General features: G+C 44.5%; 1 protein-coding gene across 1 annotated transcript in view; it reads right to left on the reverse strand.

Moving 5' to 3' along the window:
- Nucleotides 1-25,630, reverse strand: part of LOC135519109 (follistatin-related protein 1-like) — a 40,915-nt gene extending 15,285 nt beyond the window's left edge. Inside the window, exons 1-3 of the mRNA XM_064944170.1 lie at nt 25,521-25,630; nt 25,323-25,379; nt 3,936-4,037 (exon numbers count right to left, since the gene is read on the reverse strand). Coding sequence (XP_064800242.1) covers nt 3,936-4,037; nt 25,323-25,379 — 159 coding nt within the window. The 5' untranslated portion in view covers nt 25,521-25,630. The remainder of the gene's footprint in view (nt 1-3,935; nt 4,038-25,322; nt 25,380-25,520) is intronic.
- Nucleotides 25,631-26,016: the final 386 nt, after the last annotated feature.

Below are 26,016 nucleotides of genomic sequence, written 5' to 3' on the forward strand. Positions count from 1 at the left end.
GTGTATTCTTGTTCTGAGAAATGAAGGCTATTCCATGCGAGAAATTGCAAAGAAACTGAAGATCTTGTAAAACGATGTGTACTACTCCCTTCACAGAACAGTGCAAAGGGGCCTCGGTGCACAACTGAGCAAGAGGACAAGTACATTAGAGTGCCTCGTTTGAGAAACAGACACCTCACAAGTCCTCAACTGGCAGCTTCATTAAATAGTACCCACAAAACACCAGTCTCAATGTCAACAGTAAAGAGGCGACTCCGGGATGCTGGCCTTCTAGGCAGAGTTGCAAAGAAAAAGCCATATCTCAGACTGGCCAATACAAATAAAAGATTAAGATGGGAAAAAGAACACAGACACTCGAAAGAGGAAGAAGCTGTAAGATGGCGCCGGAGAGGAAGGCAGACGTTTTACAACCTATTGTGTTTTTTGTTCGGTTTCATTTGTAACTTTAAGAAAAAGCTTATTTTGTACATAATGTTGCCACTACTGTCTCTTATGACCGAAAATAACTTCTAGACATCAGGACTGCGATTACTCACCACGGACTAGCAGAATCCTTTTCCCCCTTTCATGACTCTGACGAGCCCGACGCGAAAAACATACGGCTTTCTTGGGAACAGGCCCAGATCCCCGTGATTTGCGTGAAGGGGTGGTGGTAAAAAGGGGCCAAAGTGCGGGCTGCCTTCGGAGAATTTGCAGACGATCAAATTTAACCCCCACTTCCTTCCATTCTGCTAGCAAACGTGCAATCTCTTTCCATCAGCACATAAATGTGCAACCAGAGGGAAAAAAACTCTGGACAATCTATACTCCACACACAGAGACGCATACAAAGCTCTCAATTGCCCTACATTTGTCAAATCTGACCATAAGTCTATCCTCCTGATTCCTGCATACAAGCAAAAATGAAAGCAGGAAGCACCAGTGACCAAATAAATGTAAAAAGTGGTAAGATGAAGCAGATGCTAAGCTACAGGACTGTTTTGCTAGCACAGACAAGAATATGTTCCGGGATTCCTCCGATAGCATTGAGAAATACACCAGTACATTAGTCATTGGCTTCATCAATAAGTGCATCGATGATGTCATCTCCACAGTGACCGTACGTACATACCCCAACCAGAAGACATGGATTACAGGCAGCATCCACACTGAGCTAAAGGCTAGAGCTGCCGCTTTCAAGGAGCGGGACTCTAACCCGGAAACTTATAAGAAATCACATTATGCCCTCTGACGAACCATCAACCAGGCAAAGTGTTAACTTCTTATGGACAGGTGGGATGGTAGCGTCCCACCTGGCCAACATCCTGTGAAATTGCAGAGCGCAAAATTCAAACTACAGAATTATAAATATTTAACTTTCATAAAATCACTGATGTAATACATCAAAATAAAGCCTAACTTCTTGTTAGTCCAGCCGCTGTGTCAGATTTCAAAAAGCTTTATGGTGAAAGCACACCATGCGATTATCTGAGGACAGCGCCCCGCATACAAAACCATGAAAGACATATTTCAACCAGGAAGGTGCGACACGAAGGTCAGAAATAGTGATATAATATGCCTTACCTTTGATGATCTTCTGTTGGCACTCCAAAAGGTCCCGGTTACATCACAACTGGTCCTTTTGTTTGATAATGTCCTAACTCCATCAAAATGCATACAAAATGAATCCCAAACGTTACTAATAAACTTTTCCAAACAAGTTAAACAAAGTTTATAATCAAACCTTAGTTATGTATTAGGGGACCTAAACTATACAATTTAAGACAGAGAATCGTTATTGTCTTTACCGGAGGAAAATACCAAAGAACGCGCTCTCACACGCTTGGAAACACTACAGCCAAAATGGGAGCCACCTAGAAAAACTACAATTTCTGGCTCATTTGTCCAAACACCAGCCTGAAACTCTTTCTAAAGATTGTTGACATCTAGTGGAAGCCCTAGAAACTACAATCTGGGAGGACCTCGCCTTATAATAAAAGTGACAGCCATTGAAAATAGTGGTAGGCTGAATTATTTTGGGGGGGGATTGTTTGTCCTCGCGGTTTCTTCTGCCATATCAGTTGTGTTATACTCACAGACATTATCTTAACAGTTTTAGAAACTTTAGAGTTTTTGGTATCCAACTCTATCAATTATATGCATATCCTAGTTTCTGGGCCTGTGTAACAGGCAGTTAACTTTGGGCACGCTTTTATCCGGACGTGAAAATACTGCCCCCTACCCAAGAGAGGTTAATACACATCCGCCTCTGATGCTCGTCGGATGTGGCAAGGCTTGCAAACCGTTGCAGACTACAAAGGGAAGGACAGCCGAGAGCTGCCCAGTGACCCGAGCCTACCGGACAACCTAAACTACTTCTATGCTCATAACACTGAAACATGCATGACTGCACCAGCTGTTCCGGAAGACTGTGTGATCATGCTCTCCGCAGCCGATGTGAGTAAGACCTTTAAACAGGTCAACATTCACAAGGCCGCAGGGCCAGACGGATTATCAGGACGGGTACTGCGAGCATGCGCTGACCAACAGGTAAGAATCTTCAAACATTTTCAACCTCTCCCTTTCCGAGTCTGTAATACCAACATGTTTTAAGCAGACCACCATAGTGCCTGTGCCCAAGAACACTAAGGTAACCTGCCTAAATGACAACCGACCCGTAGCAGTCAAGTCTGTAGCCATTAAGTTCTTTGAAAGGCTGGTCATAGCTCACATCAACACCATTATCTCAGAAACATTAGACCCACTACAATTTGCATACTGCCCCAACAGATCTGAAGATGATGCAATCTTTATTTCACTCCACATTGCTCTTTCCCACCTGGACAAAAGGAACACCTATGTGAGAATGCTATTAATTGACAACAGCTCAGCGTTCAACACCATAGTGCCCTCAAAGCTCATCAATAAGCTAAGGACCCTGGGACTAAACACCTACCTCTGCAACTGGATCCTGGAATTCCTGACGGGCAGCCCCCAGGCGGTAAGGGTAGGTAACAAGACATCCGCAACGTTGATCCTCAACCCAGGGTCCCCTCAGCAGTGCGTGCTTAGCCCCCTCCTGTTCACTCATGACTGCACGGCCAGGCATGACTCCAACACCATCATTAAATTTGCTGATGACACAACAGTGGTAGGCCTGATCACCGACAAAGACGAGACAGCCTATAGGGAGGAGGTCAAAGAGCTGGCTGTGTGGTGCCAGGACAACAACCTCTCCCTCAACGTGATCAAGACCACCTGCAGTGGAGCAGGTTGAAAGCTTCAAGTTCCTTGGTGTCCACATCACCAACAAACTAACATTGTCCAAGCACATCAAGACAGTCATGAAGAGGACACAACAACAAAGCCTATTCCCTCTCAGGAGACTGAAAGATTTGGCATGGGTCCTCAGATCCTCACAAGGTTCTTCAGCTGCACCATCGACAACATCCTGACTGGTTGCACCACTGCCTGGTATGGCAACTGCTCGGCCTCCGACCGCAAGTCACTACAGAGGGTAGTGCGACCAGCCCAGTACAACACTGGGGCCAAGCTTCCTGCCATCAAGGACCTCTATACCAGGCGTGTCAGAGGAAAGCCCTAAAAACTGTCCAGCCACCCTATTCATAGACTGTTCTCTCTGCTACTGCACGGCAAGCGGTACCGTAGCGCCAAGTCTTTGTCCAAGAGGCTTCTAAACAGCTTCTACCCCCGTCTTGAATATATTTCCTATACATTTTACAACTCATTTCAAGTATGTTTTCATGGGAAACAAGGAAATGTCTATGTGACCCCAAACCTTTGAACAGTAGTGTAGTATTTGTGTTGACTATTTACGTACTATTGCTCTCATCTTGTACTTATTGTTAACATTGCATGGTGAGGAAGTTTTCTAGTAAGCATTTCATAGCACCGGTTACACTGTATACTGTGCATATGACCATGATTGGACTCACCTCTATACACAAGCAGCTGGGTTCTCCCTTCTCAGTGACAGCACACTCTCTTCCTGCGCCGCAGAACACATTGGCACAAACCTTACTCTTAGTCTGCACCTCCTGAGGAAAGAGAAAACACTGTTAGTATTGAAAACACACACACAGCTTTGGCATTTAAAACTCACACGTAAGCACACTGTCAGCACTAAGGACACACGCCCTGGATAAAATACTATGATAACATATATCAGACACAAGGTGGAACTGTTACACTATTCTCAGAGCCAGTGGTTTCGAACTGAAGGGTGAGGTTCAGTGTGCTACTAAAATACTCTCCATCACGACACTGTCAGTTTCACTACAAAACCACATGAAAATGACACCATCACTCTCAACCCCTCAGAAACCACAATAATACAACCAGCAAACACACACACACGTACATAGTCATGCGCATTCGAATACAAGCTCAAATCAAATCAGATGTTGTATCAAATCAAATGTTATTTGTCACATGCGCCGAATACAACAGGTAATACAGTGAAATGCTTTACTTACAGGCCCTTAACCAATAATGCATTTTCAAGAAAAATACCTGAAAAAAAAGAAGAAATAAAAGTAACAAATAATTAAAGAGCTATTTCTCTTGAAACTGCGTTGTTGGTCATATTCACATTGTGGCAGCAGGTAGCCTTATAGTTAAGAGCATTGACCCAGTAACTGAAAGGTCACTGGTTCGGATCCCTGAGCTGGCAAAGTGGAAAAATCTTCATATCTTTTGTGGGGCGACCGGTAGCCTCGTGGTTAGAGCATTGGGCCATTAACCGAAAGGTTGCTAGATCAAATCCGTGAGCTGACAAGGCAAAAATCTGCTCCTGAACAAGGCAGTTAACCCACTGTTCCTAAGCTATCATTGTTTATAAGAATTTGTTCTTAACTGACTTGCCTACAGGGGGTACTGGTACAGAATCAATGTGCAGGGGCACTGGTTAGTCCATGTAATTTAGGTAATATATTCATGTAGGTAGAGTTATTAAAGTGACTATGCATAGATAATAACTGAGAGAAGCAGCAGTGTAAAACAGGGAGCAATGCAAATAGTCTGGGTGGACATTTGATTAGATGATCAGGAGTCTTATGGCTTGGGGGTAGAAGCTGTTTAGAAGCCTCTTGGAACTAGACTTGGAACTCTGGTACCGCTTGTCGTGCGGTAGAACAGTCTGTGGCTAATGTCTTTGACAATGCCTGGTATAGAGGTCCTGGATGGCAGGAAGCTGGGCCGTATGCGCTACCATCTGTAGTGCTTTGCAGTCGGAGGCCGAGCAGTTGCCATACCAGGCAGTGATGCAACCAGTCAGGATGCTCTCGATGGTGCAGCTGTAGAACCCTTTGAGGATCTGAGGACCCATGCCAAATCTTTTCAGTCTCCTGAGGGTGAATAGGTTTTGTCGTGCCTTTTTCACGACTGATATATATATATATATATAAATAATGGAATGAGGTATAGACAGCATGGACAGTATATGAATAGAAAAGGTGTATTGCAGTATTTTTTTAAACTATTTTTTAAAACTTTTATTTAACTAGGCTAGTCAGTCAAGAACAAATTCTTATTTTACAATGACGGCCTACCCCAGCCAAACCCTCCCCTAACCTGGATGACGCTGGGCCAATTGTGCCCCGCCCTATGGCGTTACAGTATATAGGATGAGCCATTGGCTAGAATCCAATGCATATGAAGTGGATGAAACAGTATGTAACATTATTTAAGTGACCAGTGTTCAATGACTATGTACATACGACAGCAGTCTCTAAGGTGCAGGGTAGAGTACCCGTTGGTAGCTGGCTAGTAACAGTAACTAAGGTTCAGGGTAGGATTATGTGTGGAGGCCGGCTAGTAGTTACTATTTAACTGATGGCCTGGAGACAGAAGCTGTTTTTCAGTCTCTCGGTCTAAGCTTTGATGCATCTGTACTGTCTCTGCTTTCTAGATGGTAGCGGGATGAACAGGCCGTGGCTCAGGTGGCAGAGGTCCTTGATGATCTTCTTGGCCTTCCTGTGACACTGGGTGCTGCAGACGACCTGGAGGGCAGGCAGAGTGCTCCCGGTGATGTGTTGGGCTGATGGCACCACCCACTGGAGAGCCCTGCAGTTGCAGAAGGTGCAGTTGTCGTACCAGGTGGTGATAAAGCCCAAAAGGTGCATCTGTAGAACGTTACATTTCTTCAGCCTCTAAATTTCTTCACCACACTGTCTGTGTGAAGGGACCATTTCAGGTTGTCAGTGATGTGCACGCCGAGGAACTTCACTGTGGTAGATGAAGGAACCAATCTATATTTTCAGGCTGTCATATTTATGAGTATTTATCTGGTCAATATGGCAGTGTATTATCTCTGTTGTTTGTAACAGTGTGTTATATGTGGACATATGATTGTATCATAAATTGTATTTGAATGTTTAAGGACTCTTGGAAGATGAGACCAAATGAGGACTAAAAGAGATCCTAATAAAAATCATTCCATCGTGGCTCTGTCAATGTTGATGTGGGCGTGCTTTCTCTGCTGTCTCCAGTAGTCCACAATCAGTTACTTTGTTTGGTTGACGTGGAGGGAGAAGTTATTTTCCTGGCACCACTGCGTGGCCACGCAGTCATGGGTGAACAGGGAGTACAGGAGGGGGCAGAACACGCACCCCTGTGGGGCCCCCCTGTTGAGAATCAGCGTGGCAGAGGTGTTGTTGCCTACCTTCACCACTTGGGGGCAGCCCGTCTGAAAGTCCGAGATCCAGTTGCACAGGGAAGGGTTCAAACCCTGGGCCCTGAGCTTAGTGATCAGCTTGGAGGGCACTGTGGTGTTGAAGGCTGAGCTGTAGTTGGTGAACATCATGCTTACATAGGTATTTCTCTTGTCCAGGTGGGATAGGGCTGGTGAGATTAAATTACTTACATCAGCCATGGAGTCGAGAGCTGATGTCTGTCTTACTGGAGCAGCACAACATTCGCCACAAACTCCCAGAAGACACTCTTTCATTACCATGACATGGGTAATTTCCATTTATATTGAGTACTGACAAGTTCTCTCTATCTCTACTTAAGTGAAGGTTTCTCACATTCACTGCTGTATGTGGCAGCCGTTAGTTACCATGCCAACCATGCTTAAGCTCACCTCAAGAGAGGACACGCAGGGGTGTAAACAGGAAGTGGCCAGTAGTAAATCTCAACTTCTGGGTGTAACATGACTTCTCATCAGTGGAAAAACCCGGGCAACATAATGTGGTGATAGAGGCAGTTTTGGATGGCATGAGCAAAAGTAAGTGTGTGTGAACAGTAGAACTCTACCAACTGTATTGTGTAGAAAATATATGGTGTCATGTAGAACACACAGTAATGGTCTGAAAATCCTAAAGGATTTTGATTTAATTTTATTGGTTTCATTCAATCTCTCCATACTTTTCTATTTTTCTGTTGCTCTTTATTTTCTTTGTTTCTTTAAATCTCTGCCTCCTCTCCCCTAAAACAAGGGCAGTACACTTGCCAAGTAGTTCACATGAGCAACAGGCCAGCCAATTACCAGCTGCCAAGCATAGCTCTGAGAGTAGCTTCACAGCCCTCCCAACTACCCCTTCTCGTTCTAACTGTGTGTGTTTGCGTGTGTGTATGTTTTACTTGTCCACCAAACACACCACCAAACAGAGTTGTTTGTTGGTGTGTATTTGTTTGTGTTGGTATGTCTTAGCCTTTCACCAAACAGGGTTGTTTGTTAGTGTGTATTTGCTTGTGTAGGAGTGTCTTACATGCTGACCAGACCGGACACATCGCGTGTGCGAGTGTCGCAAAATAAATGTAGAAATCCATGTTATTCAATTATTGTACCCACACTGCTCACGCGCCAACGAGCGTCTGCGATGCCAAGGGCTAAAATAGAACTCCTTATTATTTCTGACGCAGATCACACCGCAAGTCCTGCATCTCCCATCTCCTCATTGGTTTATAGAAGCAGGTACCCTCCTACTATCTCCTCATTGGTTATACCCACGTGGGTGATTGAAAGACGACATGTTTTGCTGGTTGTTGTGGTAAAAGTGTAGATGCCAATCACCATATAAGTTCAATGCCTGGAAGGAAGAGAGATGACGAGAAACGATTCGGTTGGCCGTTTTATGTGTGGATTAATTCTTGGAGTAGAGGACCTTGTGTATTTCAGGTAAAATAACAACTCAATGTTTATTTCCCAGGACAAATTAGCTAGCAAGTGCAAGCTAACTAGCTAATTTTCCATACATCTTTAATGCTTTTCGACCTGTCCCCAAATTAATGTCATTGGTTCAGAGTTTGTCTTGATATTTTAACCTGCGTACTAGCCCCGAGGGCTAGTAGAGTGGTATGGTCCATTCAGACAGTTAGCTACAGATGGCCGGAGAGAGGGGCTTGTTCAAACCTGCAGTTCCTCTCTGATAACCCCAGCAGAGTAATAGATGGGTTGCTGCTGCTAAGCTTAGTTTAGTTTAGCTTAGCTATCCTTAGTTTAGCTTAGCTCCAGCGCCACTGCACCATCTCTCCAATTAAAGCCTGCAGAACCACCCTGACATTTAGCTAATGAGTGCTCAGAGTGAGAGAGCAGTTTTTGTTCCACCCGCTCCAAATGGGGAGTTGCTATGGTGACAGGAGATGCAAGGCTCAGAGTGAGAGACACGTGGGGGGGATTGCTCAGACCTAGCAAGGGTCCTGGTTAAATGGCAGTATGCCACTGCACACACGCACACACAAACACACAGAGGCTCTTAAAATCTTGGGTAAAGTAATGAACTTTGTTCATTTGAATGAAAAAGGTAAAACACATTCTGTCCCATCTGAGCCAATAGTGATTAAGAGTTGTCTGGGTGTGATTAATGATTGATACCCATTCATAAGCCAATCAGCTTAGATCCTATTTCCACTACGAGACATGAAGGGGGGCATGAGGAGTGGAGTGGTGAAAGAGATTTCTACTTTTCAATTCACATGACCTCCTTTCATTGTGGCTGGCAACGCGATGTTCTTGGCAGCTCAAATTGACCGTAAATATCCCAGTAGCCACTAGCTAGTAAGCACAAACTATTTAACAATCCAATCCATATTACAGTATTGAATAAAGCAACCAAACTATATTACACTCTTGAACAATACAACAATCCACAAGCATGTGCAGACAATTAAAGGGTTTCTTTTCTTGCTAGCTAGCTAACTAACAATATGCTTCATGATCAAGTAATGTTAGCATATCAATAATGAATGTTTATTCCTCCCATATAAATATAAAAGTACAGTAGCGTTATCATAGTGTCATTTTTATCGAATCAAATTGTATTTGTCACATGTTTCGTAAACAACAGATGTAGACTAACAGTGGAATGCTTACTTATGGGCCCTTTCCAACAACGCAGAGAGAAACATTTTCAAATAATAGAATGGTAATAACACAAGGAATAATTACACAATACGTAACGATAACTTGGCTATATACACGGGGTACAAGTAGCGAGTCAATGTTTTGTACATAATATTGCCGCTACCGTCTCTTATGACCGAAAATAACTTCTAGACATCAGGACTGCGACAAGCAGAATCCTGTTTCTCCTTTCACGACTCTGACGAGCCCGAGGCGGAGGATATACGGCTCACTTGGGAACAAGAACCCAACCCAAGTGATCTGCGTGAAGAGGAGGCGGAGAAAGAGAGGCTGGAGGGTGGGCTGCCTTCTGAGGAGTCGGAGGCGATCGAATAAACAGCCACTCCCCTCAATTCTGCGAGCAAACATGAAATATTTGGACAATAAAATGGCAGAGTTATTGTGAAGATTAAACTACCAACGGGACATTAAAAACTGGAACATCTTATAAGCTAAGGACCCTGGGACTAAACACCCCCCTCTGCAACAGATTCCTGGACATCCTGACGGGCCGCCCCCAGCTAGTAAGGGTAGGTAACAACACATCCGCCACACTGATCCTCAACACATGGGCCCCTGATGGGTGCGTGCTCAGCCCCCTCCTGTACTCCCTGTTCACTCATGACTGCACGGCCAGGCACGACCCCAACACCATCATTAAATTTGCCGACAACAATGAGACAGCCTATAGGGAGGTCAGAGACCTGGCAGTTTGGTGCCAGGACAGCAACATCTCCCTCAACGTGATCAAGACAAAGGAGATGATTGTGGACTACAGGAAAAAGAGGACTGAACACGCCCCCATTCTCATCGACGGGGCTGTAGTGGAGCAGGTTGGGAACGTCAAGTTCCTTGGTGTCCACACCAACAAACTAACATGGTCCAAGCAGACCATGACAGTCGTGAAGCGGGCACGAAAAAACCTATTCCCCCTCTGGAGATTGAAATGGTGCTACAGCTGCACCATCGAGAGCATCCTGACTGGTTGCATCACTGCCTGGTATGGCAACTGCTTGGCCTCCGACCGCAAGGCACTACAGAGGGTAGTGTGAACGGCCCAGTACATCACTGGGGCCAACCTTCCTGCCATCCAGGACCTCTATACCAGGTGGTGTCAGAGGAAGGCCCTATAAATTGTCAAAGACTCCAGCCACCCTAGTCACTGTTCTCTCTGCTACCACACAGCAAGCAGTGCCGGAGTGCCAAGTCTAGGTCTAAGAGGCTTTTAAACATCTTCTACCCCCAAGACTCCTGAATATCTTAGTCAAATGGCTACCCAGACTATTCACATTTCTCCCCCTCTCCAAACCACTGCCACTCTCTGCTGTCATCTATGCATAGTCACTTTAATTAACTCTACTTACATGTACATACTACCTGGACTAACTGGTGCCCCTGCACACTGACTCTGTACCGGCACCCCCCTGTGTGTGTATGTATGTGTGTATGTATATATATATAATTTTTTTTTAAACTGCTGCTCTTTAATTACTTGTTACTTGTATCTCTTATTCTTATCCATATTTGTTAAACTGCACTGTCGGTTAGGGGCTCGTAAGTAAGCATTTCACTGTAAGGTCTACAACTGTTGTATTTGGCTCATGTGACTAATACAATCGGATTTGATTTGATTTAAGGGTACAAGGTAATGGAGGTAGATATGCACATATACCTTCAGAAAGTATTCACACCCTTTGACTTTTTCCACGATATGTTGTGTTAGAGCCTGAATTTTAAATGGATCAAAATTGGGATTTTTTTGTTACTGGCCTACACACAATAATCCATCATCCCAAAGTGGAATTAGGTTTTTGAAACTTTTGAAATTAAGTACAAATGAAAAGCTGAAATGTCTGGGTCTATAAGTAATCAATCCCTTTATCACGGCAAGCCTAAATAAGTTCAGGAGTAAAAATGTGCTTAAGAAATCACATAATAAGTTGCGTGGACTCACTCTGTGTGGAATAATAGTGTTTAACATGATTTTTAAATGACGACATCATCTCTGTACCCCACACATACAATTATCTGTAAGGTCCCTCATTCGAGCAGTGTATTTCAAACACAGATTCAACCACAAAGAGCAGGGATGTTTTCCAATGCCTCACACAGTATGGTACCTATTGGTAGATGGGTAATAATAAAAAGTAGACATTGAATATCACTTTGAGCATTGTGACATTATTAATCACACTTTGGATTGCAAATCAATACACCCAGTCACTACAAAGATACAGGCGTCCTTCCTAACTCCGTTGAAGGAGAGAAAGGAAAGTGCTGAGGGATTTGACAGTGAGGCCAACGGTGACTTTAAAACAGTTACAGAGTTTAATGATGGTGACAGGAGAAAACACCAAATGGATCAGCAACATTGAAGTTTCTCCACAATACCACCTAAATGACAGAGTGAAAAGAAGGAAGCCTGTACAGAATAAAAACATTCCAAAACATGCATCCTGTTTGTATAAATGCACTAAAGAGCCACTGCAAAAAAATGTGGCAAAGCAATTCACTGTTTGTCCTCAATACAAAAAAAAATCCTTGCCGATGACACAACAGTGGTAGGCCTCATCACCGACAACAATGAGACAGCCTATAGGGAGGAGGTCAGAGACCTGGCAGTGTGGTGCCAGGACAACAACCTCTCCCTCAACAAGGCAAGACAAAGGAGATGTCCTCAATTAGATACAACACATTACTGAGTACCACTATGGGGTAGCTTAGTGGTTCGAGCATAGGACGAGTAACTGAAAGGTGGCTGGATCGAATCACCAAGCTGACAAGGTAAAAATAAGTCATTCTGCCTCTTAGCAAGGTGGTTAACCAACCCACTGTTCCCAGGCGATGTGGATGTGATTCAGAGGGGTTGGGTGTAATGCGGAAGACGCATTTCAGTTTAATGTATTCAGTTGTACAACTGACTAGGTATCCCCCCCTTTCTCCATATTTTCAAGCATAGTGGTATTATGGGTATGCTTGTAATTGTTAAGGACTGCAGAGTTTTTCAGGATGAAAATAGAATAAATGGAGCTAAGCTAAGCACAGGCAAAATCCTGGTTCAGTCCAGGTTCAGTCCACCAGACACTGGAAGATTAATTCATCTTTCAGCAGGATAATAACCTAAAACACAAGGCCAAATATAAACTGGAATTGGATACCAAGAACACAGTGAATGTTCCAGTGGCTTAGTTAAAGTTTTGACTTAAATCTATTGAAAATATATGGCAATACCTGAAAATGGTTGTCTAGCAATGATCAACAACCAATTTGACAGAGCTTGAAGAATTTTGAAAAATAATAAATTGGCAAATGTTGCAGAATCCAGGTGTGGAAAGCTTTTAGAGACTTACCAAGAAAGACGCACAGCTGTAATCACTGCCAAATGTGCTTCTACAAAGTATTGACTCTTATGAACACTTATGTAAATTAGAATAATAGTGAAGAGATCAAAACTATGAAATAACACATATGGAATCATGTATTAACCAAAAAAGTGTTGAAGGAGTTTCCACCTATGCTGAGCACTTGTTGGCTGCTATTCCTTCACTCTGCGGTCCTACTCATCACAAACCATCTCAACTGGGTTGAGATCAGGTGATTGTGGAGGCCAGGTCATCTGATGCAGCACTCTATCTCCCTCCTTCTTGATCAAATAGCCCTTACACAGCCTGGAGGTGTGTTGTGTCATTGTGCTGTTGAAAACAAATGATTTTCCCACCAAGCTTAAACGAGATGGGAATGGCGTATCGCTGCAGAATGCTGTGGTAGACATGCTGGTTAAGTGTGCCTTGAATTCAAAATAAATCCCTGACAGTGTCGCTAGCAAAGCACCCCACACCATCACAGTCCTCCTCCACGGTGGGAACCACACATGTGGAGATAATCCGTTCAACGACTCTGCATTTCACAAAGACACGGCGGTTGGAACCAAAAATCTCAAATTGGGACTCATCAGATCAAAGGACAGATTTCCATGGTCTAATGTCCATTGCTCGTGTTTCTTGGCCCAAGCAAGTCTCTTCTTCTTATTGGTGTCCTTCATTAGTGGTATCTTTGCAGCAATTTAACCATGAAGGCCTGATTGACGCAGTCTCCTCTCAACAGTTGATGTTGAGATGTGTCTGTTACTTGAACTCTGTGAAGCATTTATTTGGGCTGCAATTTCTGAGGCTGGTAACTCTAATGAACTTATTCTCTGCATCAGAGGTAACTCTGGTCTTCCTTTCCTGTGGAGTCCTCATGAGAGTTAGTTTCATCGTAGCGCTTGATGGTTTTTGCAGATACACTTGAAGAAACTTTCAAAGTTCTTGAAATTTTCCAGAGTGAATGACCTTTATGTCTTAAAGTAATGATGGACTGTCATTTCTCTTTGCTTATTTGAACTGTTATTTCCATAATATGGACTTGGTATTTTACCAAATATTCTGTATACCACCCCTACCTTGCCACAACACAACTGATTGGCTCAAACGCATTAAGGAAAGAAATTCCACAAATTAACTTTTAACAAGGCACACCTGTTAATTGAAATGCATTCCAGGTGACTACCTCATGAGGCTGGTTGAGAGAATGCCAAGAGTGTGCAAAGCTGTCATCAAGGCAAAGGGTGGCAACTTCGAAGAATCTCAAATTTAAAAGCCAGCTAGAGAAACTGTTTAGCTGAACCATAGCTAGATATGAGCTCCTATAGGTTTACACTAGCTACTGTATTAAAGTGACCTTATAACAAACCAGGCTTAATTTGATTAATATGATGGAAGTCATTATATGAGGTACAAATGAAAATTGTGACTGGAAACATTTAAAAATCCCTGGAGAGTTGCTTCTTGACCTTGACCTCTCTCTCCCTTTACAGGTGGTAGAGGTGTATTATGGGAAAATAACAGGTGTTCCAAAAAAGACAGACATCACAGCTTATCTAAAAAAAGTATCTGTCACTCATTTATTACATCCCTTTCCTATTTCTTTTGCTCACATCTTATTTCTCTGTCCTCAACAACTTGCTTTCTGTCTCTATCCTTCTTCTCCTTGTTTAAATGGAGGGCTGGGTAAGATGTCCCTGTGAATTGAGGCCAGCCATGCAATGCTGCCTGGAGGAGAGAGAGAGAGAGAGAGAAGGGAAGAGAGTCACTGAGTGATAGAGAAAGAAGAGAAGGAGAGTGGAGAAGAGGGAAAAAGGGTAGTGAGAGTCAGAGATAGCAAGAAAAGGGGGGATGGCAGGAGAAGACCGAGAGAGGGAGAAGTGATAGGAATTGAGCTGCAGAAAATGAGTCAGAGACTGGAAGAAAAGGGGGGATGGGTGGAGGGAGGTCTGAACTCAATTCTACTCCTGCCGCAGGTTTATTGACCCCATGCTGAAGCAGATTGGAGTTAAAAGGTGCTCTGTTCTTTCCTGCCTTTCTCTGAAAATCCCTCATTCATTTTCCCCTGCCGATAAGAGTCCCCTTCACATCCTTAGCACCGGGCTAAATCTGTCAAATGAGAACTGTGTGTGTGTGTGTGTGTGTGTGTGTGTGTGTGTGTGTGTGTGTGTGTGTGTGTGTGTGTGTGTGTGTGTGTGTGTGTGTGAGCCACTGAGTCACCAGCTGGATCAATGCTTCCTGCTGAGGGGTCACTTTACAACCACCATTAGTCCCTTCCCAGAGTGTACCACTGAACTCATTAGCATATAGAACATTGATTTAGAGATAGTAAACAAACACGCTAACATGGCGACGCAACGCATTGACTGATAATGCCCCACAAGGTAGCCAATTAAAGGCAAGGATGAAACCCATCCCTCACTCCTATCACTTAATCTGCCTCCTCTCTTTTCACCTGCAGCAGAATCTGTAGCTACCTTTGTGACCACAGTATTTGTAACAACAACCAAAATGAAAGGTCCGTGTTAATCCATGCTACTATGAATGAACAGACCAATGCCCATACACACACACCCCTCTATAGAAGTGTGTAAGGGGAGTTTTAAACTAATGACTCACAGATGCTCTGCATCTCACCATTGATGGCATCATGCCTATACTCCCCCTCCCAATTAAACAGTCAGAGAGAAGACGGTCCCCTCGTAGCTCTCAGACACACATTTCTTATTAAGCTCCAACAGGGGAGGGAGGAAAGAAGGGGAGGGAGGACAAGAGGGGAGGTGAAAAAGAGAGGGAAATAAAAGTACATACAGTATATTGACCAATCGAAGCTCACTATAGTTTCCAGCCCCTGCTGGATTGGCTGTTGATGCCTAGCACTACCTAGCCTGCTTGCTAGCACCAACATGAGGGTGAAGCTAGCGTGGCTATCTGTATAGTGAATCACTGCTGTTAACCAGAGAAAGTTTTAGAGTTTTAACATTTCTGTTGCCAGCACCACCATTTCTAAAATCCTACTTTTAAATATCCACCGAAACGGGTCTGTATCCAACTGTATATGTATCCTCACACTTTCGAGACAGTCCAATCTGAGCTTTCAAGATAAAGACTCTACTCCACTGAGTTACAGTTAAAGGAGTTAGGGAGGGAGTCCCTGCTGAGCATTAGACACCACACTATAAGGTCTACAGACTAGAGCATAACATTGTTGAAATGCCTGGATCATGTCCCAAGCTTTTCAATTGGAGGGAGATTGAGATAGGAGTGAACGTAGCTGTAAGTCTGGAGGAAGTGTCAGGGGGATATGAGAGTTACAGAGAAATATAATATCCATATATATGCTCTGGTATCTGTGTCACGTGTGCTCGCTCTCCGGCCTCTAGGTCACCAGGTTGCTCGTTATGGCGCACACCTGTCACCATCGTTACGCGCACCTGTGTGTCATCAGACTCACCTGGACTCCATCACTTCCCCGATTACCTTCCCTATCTCTCACTCCCTTTGGGTCCTTCCCCAGGTGTTATTGTTTCTGTTTCTTTTCTGTGTGCTGTTAGTGTTTCTTGTTTTGTATTATGTTCTGTTTATTTTTTAAAACACTCACTCCCTGAACTTGCTTCCCGACTCTCAGCGCCAGAGAATGACGCCTCACCCAAGGGAAGCATCAGGGAGTGTTTTTTTTTTGTTTCGGTGGGAATGACATCAGGCTCCCCTGCCTCAGCGTAGGTGCGAAAATACGATTCTCTTCCATTGCGAATTCTACTAGATGAAAAGCCGAAATGAGTATGACATCCTGGCATTTAAAGGATACTTAATTTTCAAATTTCCACGTACTTTAAAACGTTTACATTTATCCTACTCAAAAAGCCTACTATTTAAAACGTAAGTATGGGTATCGGACCCAGACTTTGTTTTCTTATACGTGTATGGAATGGAAGACAGTTAGTGTGATGTCATTGCCACATTTTATAATCCATAAACCCTTGAGATTCAAGAACGTGTCGAAATGCAACAGACAAAGAGATGGAGAGACAAAGAAAGGTATTAGTCAGGAAGTTAGCTTAAAAGTGTCAGAGAAAATAAAGTCCCTAAAACAGTGTCACTGCCATCCTTTCTACTCCTGTGGTCTCACTGGCAGGACAATGACACCCCTGTCCCTGTCCCCCCACTTCCATTGTTTAATCTGAGGAGCCATCCCTCTCTCTCTCTCCCTCGTGCTGTCCCACTTTCAATATCCATATCCTCCCCTTTATTGTCTCCTGTATTGTGCCTAAATCTTTTCATTCTATTGTAAATTATCAATTTTCTCTCAACTCCAAACCCGGTCCCTCTCTCCCTTAATCTCCCTTCTCAATCCCCCTCTTCCTATTTTCTCACTCCTTTCTCTCCCTCACTTCTCTCCCAGCCTGTTCTCAGCAGTGCTTCAGTCTCTCTGGGTAGGAGGGCCCAGGCCAGGGAATGGGTAGCTTCCCTGCCCCAGACACTACTCCCTCCATGGGGCCATAGTCAGGGCTAATGGCTGGAAGTGTGTTTGGAGAAGGAAGTGTGCCTGTTTGCAGACCTCTACAATATATGATGGAATGTTTAGAATGGACAGCCATTTTAGGGAGTGGAATGTTCAGATGATTGTTGGAGAACACATGTATCATCAGGGTGTCAATTCAAGTATTCTGCTGAGTTAGATATGTCCGTGACATTTCATCTGGCATAAACAACCATGTCCTATTGTCCACATTCAATTACTGTGAGTCATAAACAGTTTCGTATTGAAGCTCCACTGAAATTAGGCTGTGTGTGTGTGTGTGTGTATCTGCTTGGTATTAACTGCCTGCCATTATTGGCCTGATGTTTGGGCATGCTGCCATGTGCTATCTCTGTGCCTGGTCCATTCCCCTGACACACACACAAATAAACACACACAAGATGATGAGAGATGGAGCTAACGTTGTTAGCTACAGAAAATAGAGGAGAGCGAGAGGATGGTGTTATAAAACAACCCTAGAAGACAGTGACGCATGACATCTATGGTATCTCTCCTGCCTCTCTCTCTCTGTATTTGTGTGTCTAGAGCTAGAAAAATTAAAAGAGTCCTGACTAATAGAGATGGGACAGGCTGTTCAATCCCCCCATGGTCCTGCTCTATTCACTCCACCTGGGCTTGGTATTTATAGCCAGGCAGCACCTCCCAATGAGAGAACAGTCATCAACAGCTACAGAGCATGGTTCCTGGGAGACAGCAACTCTGTCACTGTCAGCTCTGGTCAGCTAATATGCCTCAGCCTGGGGGGCAGCTCCTCTACAAGGACTAAAGTAGTCTGCTAAATGTACTTTTCTACATTGCTAAAAATGTTACTCACCAACATTAGGATTTGTGACTCTACAAACAATAGATAAACGTGTAGACGCAAGAATTCGTATTTGGCTATACTGTAGAACAAGTGTAAAACTAATTGCAAACAGTCAGGATTCTAACATTTTAATCCACCGGCCTCATCGTCATCTCCTTCAGCACAGAGCGTTTCTATCCACTGTGTGTGAGTAGGGGGGTTGTACACTGTGTGTGAGTAGAGGGTATCTATCCACTGTGTGTGAGTAGAGGGTATCTATCCACTGTGTGTGAGTAGAGGGTATCTTTCCACTGTGTGTGAGTAGAGGGCATCTTTCCACTGTGTGTGAGTAGGGGGGTTGTACACTGTGTGTGAGTAGAGGGTATCTATCCACTGTGTGTGAGTAGAGGGCATCTTTCCACTGTGTGTGAGTAGGGGGGTTGTACACTGTGTGTGAGTAGAGGGTATCTATCCACTGTGTGTGAGTAGAGGGTATCTATCCACTGTGTGTGAGTAGAGGGTATCTTTCCACTGTGTGTGAGTAGAGGGTATCTTTCCACTGTGTGTGAGTAGAGGGTATCTATCCACTGTGTGTGAGTAGAGGGTATCTATCCACTGTGTGTGAGTAGAGGGTATCTATCCACTGTGTGTGAGTAGAGGGTATCTATCCACTCTGTGTGAGTAGAGGGTATCTATCCACTCTGTGTGAGTAGAGGGTATCTATCCACTGTGTGTGAGTAGGGGGGTTGTACACTGTGTGTGAGTAGAGGGTATCTATCCACTGTGTGTGAGTAGAGGGTATCTATCCACTGTGTGTGAGTAGAGGGTATCTATCCACTGTGTGTGAGTAGAGGGTATCTATCCACTGTGTGCGAGTAGAGGGTATCTATCCACTGTGTGCGAGTAGAGGGTATCTATCCACTGTGTGCGAGTAGAGGGTATCTATCCACTGTGTGCGAGTAGAGGGTATCTATCCACTGTGTGCGAGTAGAGGGTATCTATCCACTGTGTGCGAGTAGAGGGTATCTATCCACTGTGTGCGAGTAGAGGGTATCTATCCACTGTGTGCGAGTAGAGGGTATCTATCCACTGTGTGCGAGTAGAGGGTATCTATCCACTGTGTGCGAGTAGAGGGTATCTATCCACTGTGTGCGAGTAGAGGGTATCTATCCACTGTGTGCGAGTAGAGGGTATCTATCCACTGTGTGCGAGTAGAGGGTATCTATCCACTGTGTGCGAGTAGAGGGTATCTATCCACTGTGTGCGAGTAGAGGGTATCTATCCACTGTGTGCGAGTAGAGGGTATCTATCCACTGTGTGCGAGTAGAGGGTATCTATCCACTGTGTGCGAGTAGAGGGTATCTATCCACTGTGTGCGAGTAGAGGGTATCTATCCACTGTGTGCGAGTAGAGGGTATCTATCCACTGTGTGCGAGTAGAGGGTATCTATCCACTGTGTGCGAGTAGAGGGTATCTATCCACTGTGTGCGAGTAGAGGGTATCTATCCACTGTGTGCGAGTAGAGGGTATCTATCCACTGTGTGCGAGTAGAGGGTATCTATCCACTGTGTGCGAGTAGAGGGTATCTATCCACTGTGTGCGAGTAGAGGGTATCTATCCACTGTGTGCGAGTAGAGGGTATCTATCCACTGTGTGCGAGTAGAGGGTATCTATCCACTGTGTGCGAGTAGAGGGTATCTATCCACTGTGTGCGAGTAGAGGGTATCTATCCACTGTGTGCGAGTAGAGGGTATCTATCCACTGTGTGCGAGTAGAGGGTATCTATCCACTGTGTGCGAGTAGAGGGTATCTATCCACTGTGTGCGAGTAGAGGGTATCTATCCACTGTGTGCGAGTAGAGGGTATCTATCCACTGTGTGCGAGTAGAGGGTATCTATCCACTGTGTGCGAGTAGAGGGTATCTATCCACTGTGTGCGAGTAGAGGGTATCTATCCACTGTGTGCGAGTAGAGGGTATCTATCCACTGTGTGCGAGTAGAGGGTATCTTTCCACTGTGTGCGAGTAGAGGGTATCTATCCACTGTGTGCGAGTAGAGGGTATCTATCCACTGTGTGTGAGTAGGGGGGTTGTACACTGTGTGTGAGTCGAGGGTATCTATTCACTATGTGTGAGTAGGGGGTATCTATCCACTGTGTGCGAGTAGAGGGTATCTATCCACTGTGTGCGAGTAGAGGGTATCTTTCCACTGTGTGCGAGTAGAGGGTATCTATCCACTGTGTGCGAGTAGAGGGTATCTTTCCACTGTGTGCGAGTAGAGGGTATCTATCCACTGTGTGTGAGTAGGGGGGTTGTACACTGTGTGTGAGTAGAGGGTATCTATTCACTGTGTGTGAGTAGAGGGTATCTATCCACTGTGTGTGAGTAGGGGGGTTGTACACTGTGTGTGAGTAGAGGGTATCTATCCACTCTGTGTGAGTAGAGGGTATCTATCCGCTGTGTGTGAGTAGGGGGTATCTATCCACTGTGTGTGAGTAGAGGGTATCTATCCACTGTGTGTGAGTAGAGGGTATCTATCCACTGTGTGTGAGTAGAGGGTATCTATCCACTGTGTGTGAGTAGAGGGTATCTATCCACTGTGTGTGAGTAGAGGGTATCTATCCACTGTGTGTGAGTAGAGGGTATCTATCCACTGTGTGTGAGTAGAGGGTATCTATCCACTGTGTGTGAGTAGAGGGTATCTATCCACTGTGTGTGAGTAGAGGGTATCTATCCACTGTGTGTGAGTAGAGGGTATCTATCCACTGTGTGTGAGTAGAGGGTATCTATCCACTGTGTGTGAGTAGAGGGTATCTATCCACTGTGTGTGAGTAGAGGGTATCTATCCACTGTGTGTGAGTAGAGGGTATCTATCCACTGTGTGTGAGTAGAGGGTATCTTTCCACTGTGTGCGAGTAGAGGGTATCTATCCACTGTGTGCGAGTAGAGGGTATCTATCCACTGTGTGTGAGTAGGGGGGTTGTACACTGTGTGTGAGTAGAGGGTATCTATTCACTGTGTCTGAGTAGGGGGTATCTATCCACTGTGTGTGAGTAGAGGGTATCTATCCACTGTGTGTGAGTAGGGGGGTTGTACACTGTGTGTGAGTAGAGGGTATCTATCCACTCTGTGTGAGTAGAGGGTATCTATCCACTCTGTGTGAGTAGAGGGTATCTATTCACTGTGTGTGAGTAGGGGGTATCTATCCACTGTGTGTGAGTAGGGGGGTTGTACACTGTGTCCTTGAGGGCCATTATTCTGTTTCTCTCCTGAAGCCTAATATTTTCAAAGCCAGATCCAGCCGTGGTTGCGATGACTGAATTATCTATTGTGTCATTACACCGGCCACCATGGTTAACGCAATAACACAGGATGCCTGGAGAAGAGAAAGGTGAAGTGTGTGGGTGTTATGGATCTGGCTTTGAAAACGTGTGCGTGCCTATGTGTTTCCACACAGCCTTGTCATCTCACTGTCAACGTTTGGGGGGATTTTTTTACCAGATGCATATCTCTCCTCAGTCTCCACACAGATGCGGAGAATAGCCGTGAGCTCAGAAGTACTGTCTCTGAGCCTTTTATCTGCAAACACAGCAATGTCTCGCCACAGAAAGCACCCGGGCATTCTCTCCTTCATAATAAATCTAAAGTCCGCATCTACATTTTAATAACTTAGCTTTCTCATGCCAGCAATATAAAAAGCCAACAAACCCCAGCACCCACAGACATTCACACAGTCCCCTGCCACACACACATGCAGACACACACACACATACACGCGCACACATACACCCTGAGGTACAGTATCTGCTGCTACGCTGCTACACTAAGTACACAATAGGGACTGAGACTTGAAATGATCACTGAAGACCACCATACCAATACACTGTACAACTAAACAATCCCCTCGCCAGCCTTAAAACAGTGTACTAGCGGCCCACCTTAACATTCCCCACCGAGGTCTGTCAACAGGCTGCATATTACCAGGCCAATTACCTTTAAACAATAGATGTCTTTATAATGCCTCCCCCGCATACTCCACAGCCACATTCTACACACTCTGGCTTGTACTCAGTCTTCTCAATGCCAGAGCTCACCAATGAGAGATCACATCAATGAGAGAGCACACCAATGAGAGAGCTCACCAATGAGAGAGCACACCAATGAGAGATCACATCAATGAGAGATCACATCAATGAGAGAGCACACCAATGAGAGAGCACACCAATGAGAGAGCACACCAATGAGAGATCACATCAATGAGAGAGCACACCAATGAGAGAGCTCACCAATGAGAGAGCTCACCAATGAGAGATCACATCAATGAGAGATCACACCAATGAGAGATCACATCAATGAGAGAGCACACCAATGAGAGAGCTCACCAATGAGAGAGCTCACCAATGAGAGAGCTCACCAATGAGAGAGCACACCAATGAGAGCTCACCAATGAGAGATCACACCAATGAGAGATCACATCAATGAGAGATCACATCAATGAGAGATCACACCAATGAGAGATCACATCAATGAGAGAGCACACCAATGAGAGAGCTCACCAATGAGAGAGCACACCAATGAGAGAGCACACAAATGAGAGAGCACACAAATGAGAGAGCACACCAATGAGAGAGCACATCAATGGGAGAGCACATCAATGAGAGAGCACATCACTGAGAGAGGTCACGGATCCAATAAAGACTCACACAAAAGTACATATTTCAGCAGGCAATGACAGGGGCAGCACTAGGAGGTCAGCAGAGGGCTTGGATGTAGAGTTTCCACTGTGAGTAATGTGGCAGACAGTGGTACTGATAGTGATGATGACTGTCTGGACAAGTAAGGACAATGTAGAGTAGAGGCTCACTTAGTTAACCCTGCAGTCTACAACCCTGAAAAACGTCACCTCCAAAACAAACCCCTTCCAAAGCATGACCCATAATCTCACTCCAAACACTATGGTAATCCTGAAAATCATATAAATTACAAAGTAGCCTAACTCCTGAAAATCTGTGTTTTCCACAATCTAACCCCATAATCTGCAATGACATGCAACCTAATCCTAGCCCTACTTTACACAGAAACTGACAAATACATTACTGACACGTGACATCTAGAACCACTTATAACAGGTCAACATGAGAACGTCCCAAATACATGACATCAAACCAGGTGCTCAACAGCTGCCAAATGAGGTACGGTGCTGACCCATACACCTGGTGTGTGTTTGTGGTGTGTGTTCGCATGCCTGTGTGTGACAGTACTAACAGTGTGCAGTTTCAAGACACCTCATCTCCCATCACTTTAGTTCAGTGTTTACTTAGCACCAGTGTGTGAGACCCACCCGGGAGAGCGTTATTACACACACACACACACACACACACACACACACACACACACACACACACACACACACACACACACACACACACACACACACACACACACACACACACACACACACACACACACACACACACACACACACCCCAGCTGTCTATTAACTCTGCTTGTTACCCATGGCAACAAAGAAAACAATGAGCATCCTCATCTACATGCAACACTATCATTTCATCAACTTAACAAACACTGAGAGGGGAAATTCATGGGATATAGAAGACACGAACATAGCTAAACTACATCATCAAAGATAAATATCTCTGCTTGTTTTAGTTGGCCTACAAATCATGATGATAAAATAATGTGCTGTGTGGGCATCATAATCTACAAACGGATTTGGATGACGCTCTTGCAATTAAAATGTAATGGTCCCTGTTGTAGTTTAATTGAACTGGCTAGGACTAATTGTCTCCCTAATTAAGTCTCATAATGCGAAATGTGCCCTGGATAATGCCACACTTAATTCTTCCATTAAAAAAACATTTGAACCATCATAAAGAATATACACTACATGACCAAAAGTATGGACACCGCTTGTCAAACATCTCCTTCCAAAATCAATGGAATTAATATGGAGTTGGTCCCCCCTTTGCTGCTATAACAGCCTCCACTCTTCTGGGAAGGTTTTATATTAGATGTTGGAACATTGCTGCGGGGACTTTCTTCCATTCAGCCACAAGAGCATTAGTGAGGTCGGGCACTGATGTTGGGCGATTAGTCCTGGCTCGCATTCGGCATTCCAATTCATCCCAAAGGTGTTCGAAGGGGTTGAGGTCAGGGCTATGTGCAGGCCAGGCAAGTTCTTCCACACCAATCTCGACAAACCATTTCTTTATAGTCCTCGATTTGTGCACGGGGGCATTGTCATACTGAAACAGGAAAGGGCCTTCCCCAAACTGTTGCAACAAAGTTGGAAGCACAGAATTGTCTAGAATGTCTAGTATGATGTATAGCTAAGATTTCCTTTCACTGGAACTAATGGGCCTAGTCCCAGACCATTGTTCCTCCTCCACCAAACATTACAGTTGGCACTATACATTAGTTCTCAAACCCAGATTTGTCTGTCGGACTACCAGATGGTGAAGCATGATTCATCACTCCAGAGAACGTGTTTCCACTGCTCCAGAGTCCAATGGTGGCGAGCTTTACAGCACTCCAGCCGGCGCTTGGCATTGAGCATGGTGATCTTAGGCTCCATTTCATGAAGCTCCCGACGAACAGTTCTTGTGCTGACTTTGCTTCAGAGGCAGTTTGGAACTCCGTAGTGAGTATCACAACCGAGGGCAAATTATTTGTACACACTACAGCACTCTGCGGTCCCATTCTGTGATCTTGTGTGGACTACCACTTCGCAGCTGAGCTACCACTTCACAATAACAGCACTTACAGTTGACCAGGGCAGCTATAGCAGGGCGGAAATTTGACAAACTGACTTGTTGGAAAGGTGGCATCCTATGACAGTGCCACTTTAAAAGTCACTGAGATCTTCAGTAAGGCCATTCTACTGCTAATGTTTGTCTATATAGATCACATGTCAATGTGCGCGATTTTATAAACCTGTCAGCAACGGGTGTAGATGAAATAGCAGAATAGCAGAATCCACTCATTTGACGGGGTGTCCACATACTTTTGGTGCTGTAGTGCATCTAAAATACATCTACAAAGACTATAATTATTGCGTTTATCACAAACACAACTAGACTAGCCTACATTTCAAGTGCTTCAACTGTGCCGTCATGTGACTGAATAGCATAAACGCCCCAAACCATAAAGCCCGTAAAGGGAACACAGCCTTTCCTGTTTAATATCGGGGTAGCCTCACCTATGACAATCGTAATATTACATGAAGTTTTGCATTGATCACAAGTTAACAAAACAATCTGGAGTCCAACTTTTACCTCGGTTTGACAGAGCGCTACGGCCAGCAGTACAAGGAAGGGGACACTTCGCAACATCTGGGAAGAGAAAAAGGAAAGGAAGAGAGAAAGGAGAAAGGAACATGAAATCCTGTTATAGGTTAAGGCCAGGTAAAATGGTTAAATAATCAAGGAATAAAGAGCAATATTTAATCTATTGTTATGCCAATTATGATATACCCTTCTGGAAAGCGGCTTCGTTCAAACGTCTGCTGCGAGGAGGAGCTCGATGAATGTGTGCGGGTAACAGAGGCGAGAGAGAGGTCTGTGATTTCAGGAGCGCTGAGGAATTCGTGGTCTACAGTCTCCCCCCGCTATGACGTGGCCAATGAAAATAAATGTCCTGAGCCCTGGAATGTTTACCGACAGAACATTCCTAATCCAAGGGGGACAAGCACATTTTGCGGTCCCGAATAATTCACCCCTGTTGGCAGTAATGGCAATAGAGAATATGGCAGTTTGTTCATATGTTCTAAAACCTGGATTCACATCATTATGCTGTACTGTACATTACTTTTTTCGAGAACAGGAGAGAACTTGCTCACAGTTAGAACTATCTAGTTTAAGGTTGCGGGTTATTGTTCGTTTGTCGGGTGAGCAAATAGCTGTGCAGACATTACAAAGTGTTTGCAGCATGTATAATTGCAGCCTGGTCTCATAGACTAGACATAACATA

The sequence above is a fragment of the Oncorhynchus masou genome, chromosome 29 (genome assembly GCF_036934945.1).
Source record: "Oncorhynchus masou masou isolate Uvic2021 chromosome 29, UVic_Omas_1.1, whole genome shotgun sequence".
NCBI lineage: Eukaryota > Metazoa > Chordata > Actinopteri > Salmoniformes > Salmonidae > Oncorhynchus > Oncorhynchus masou.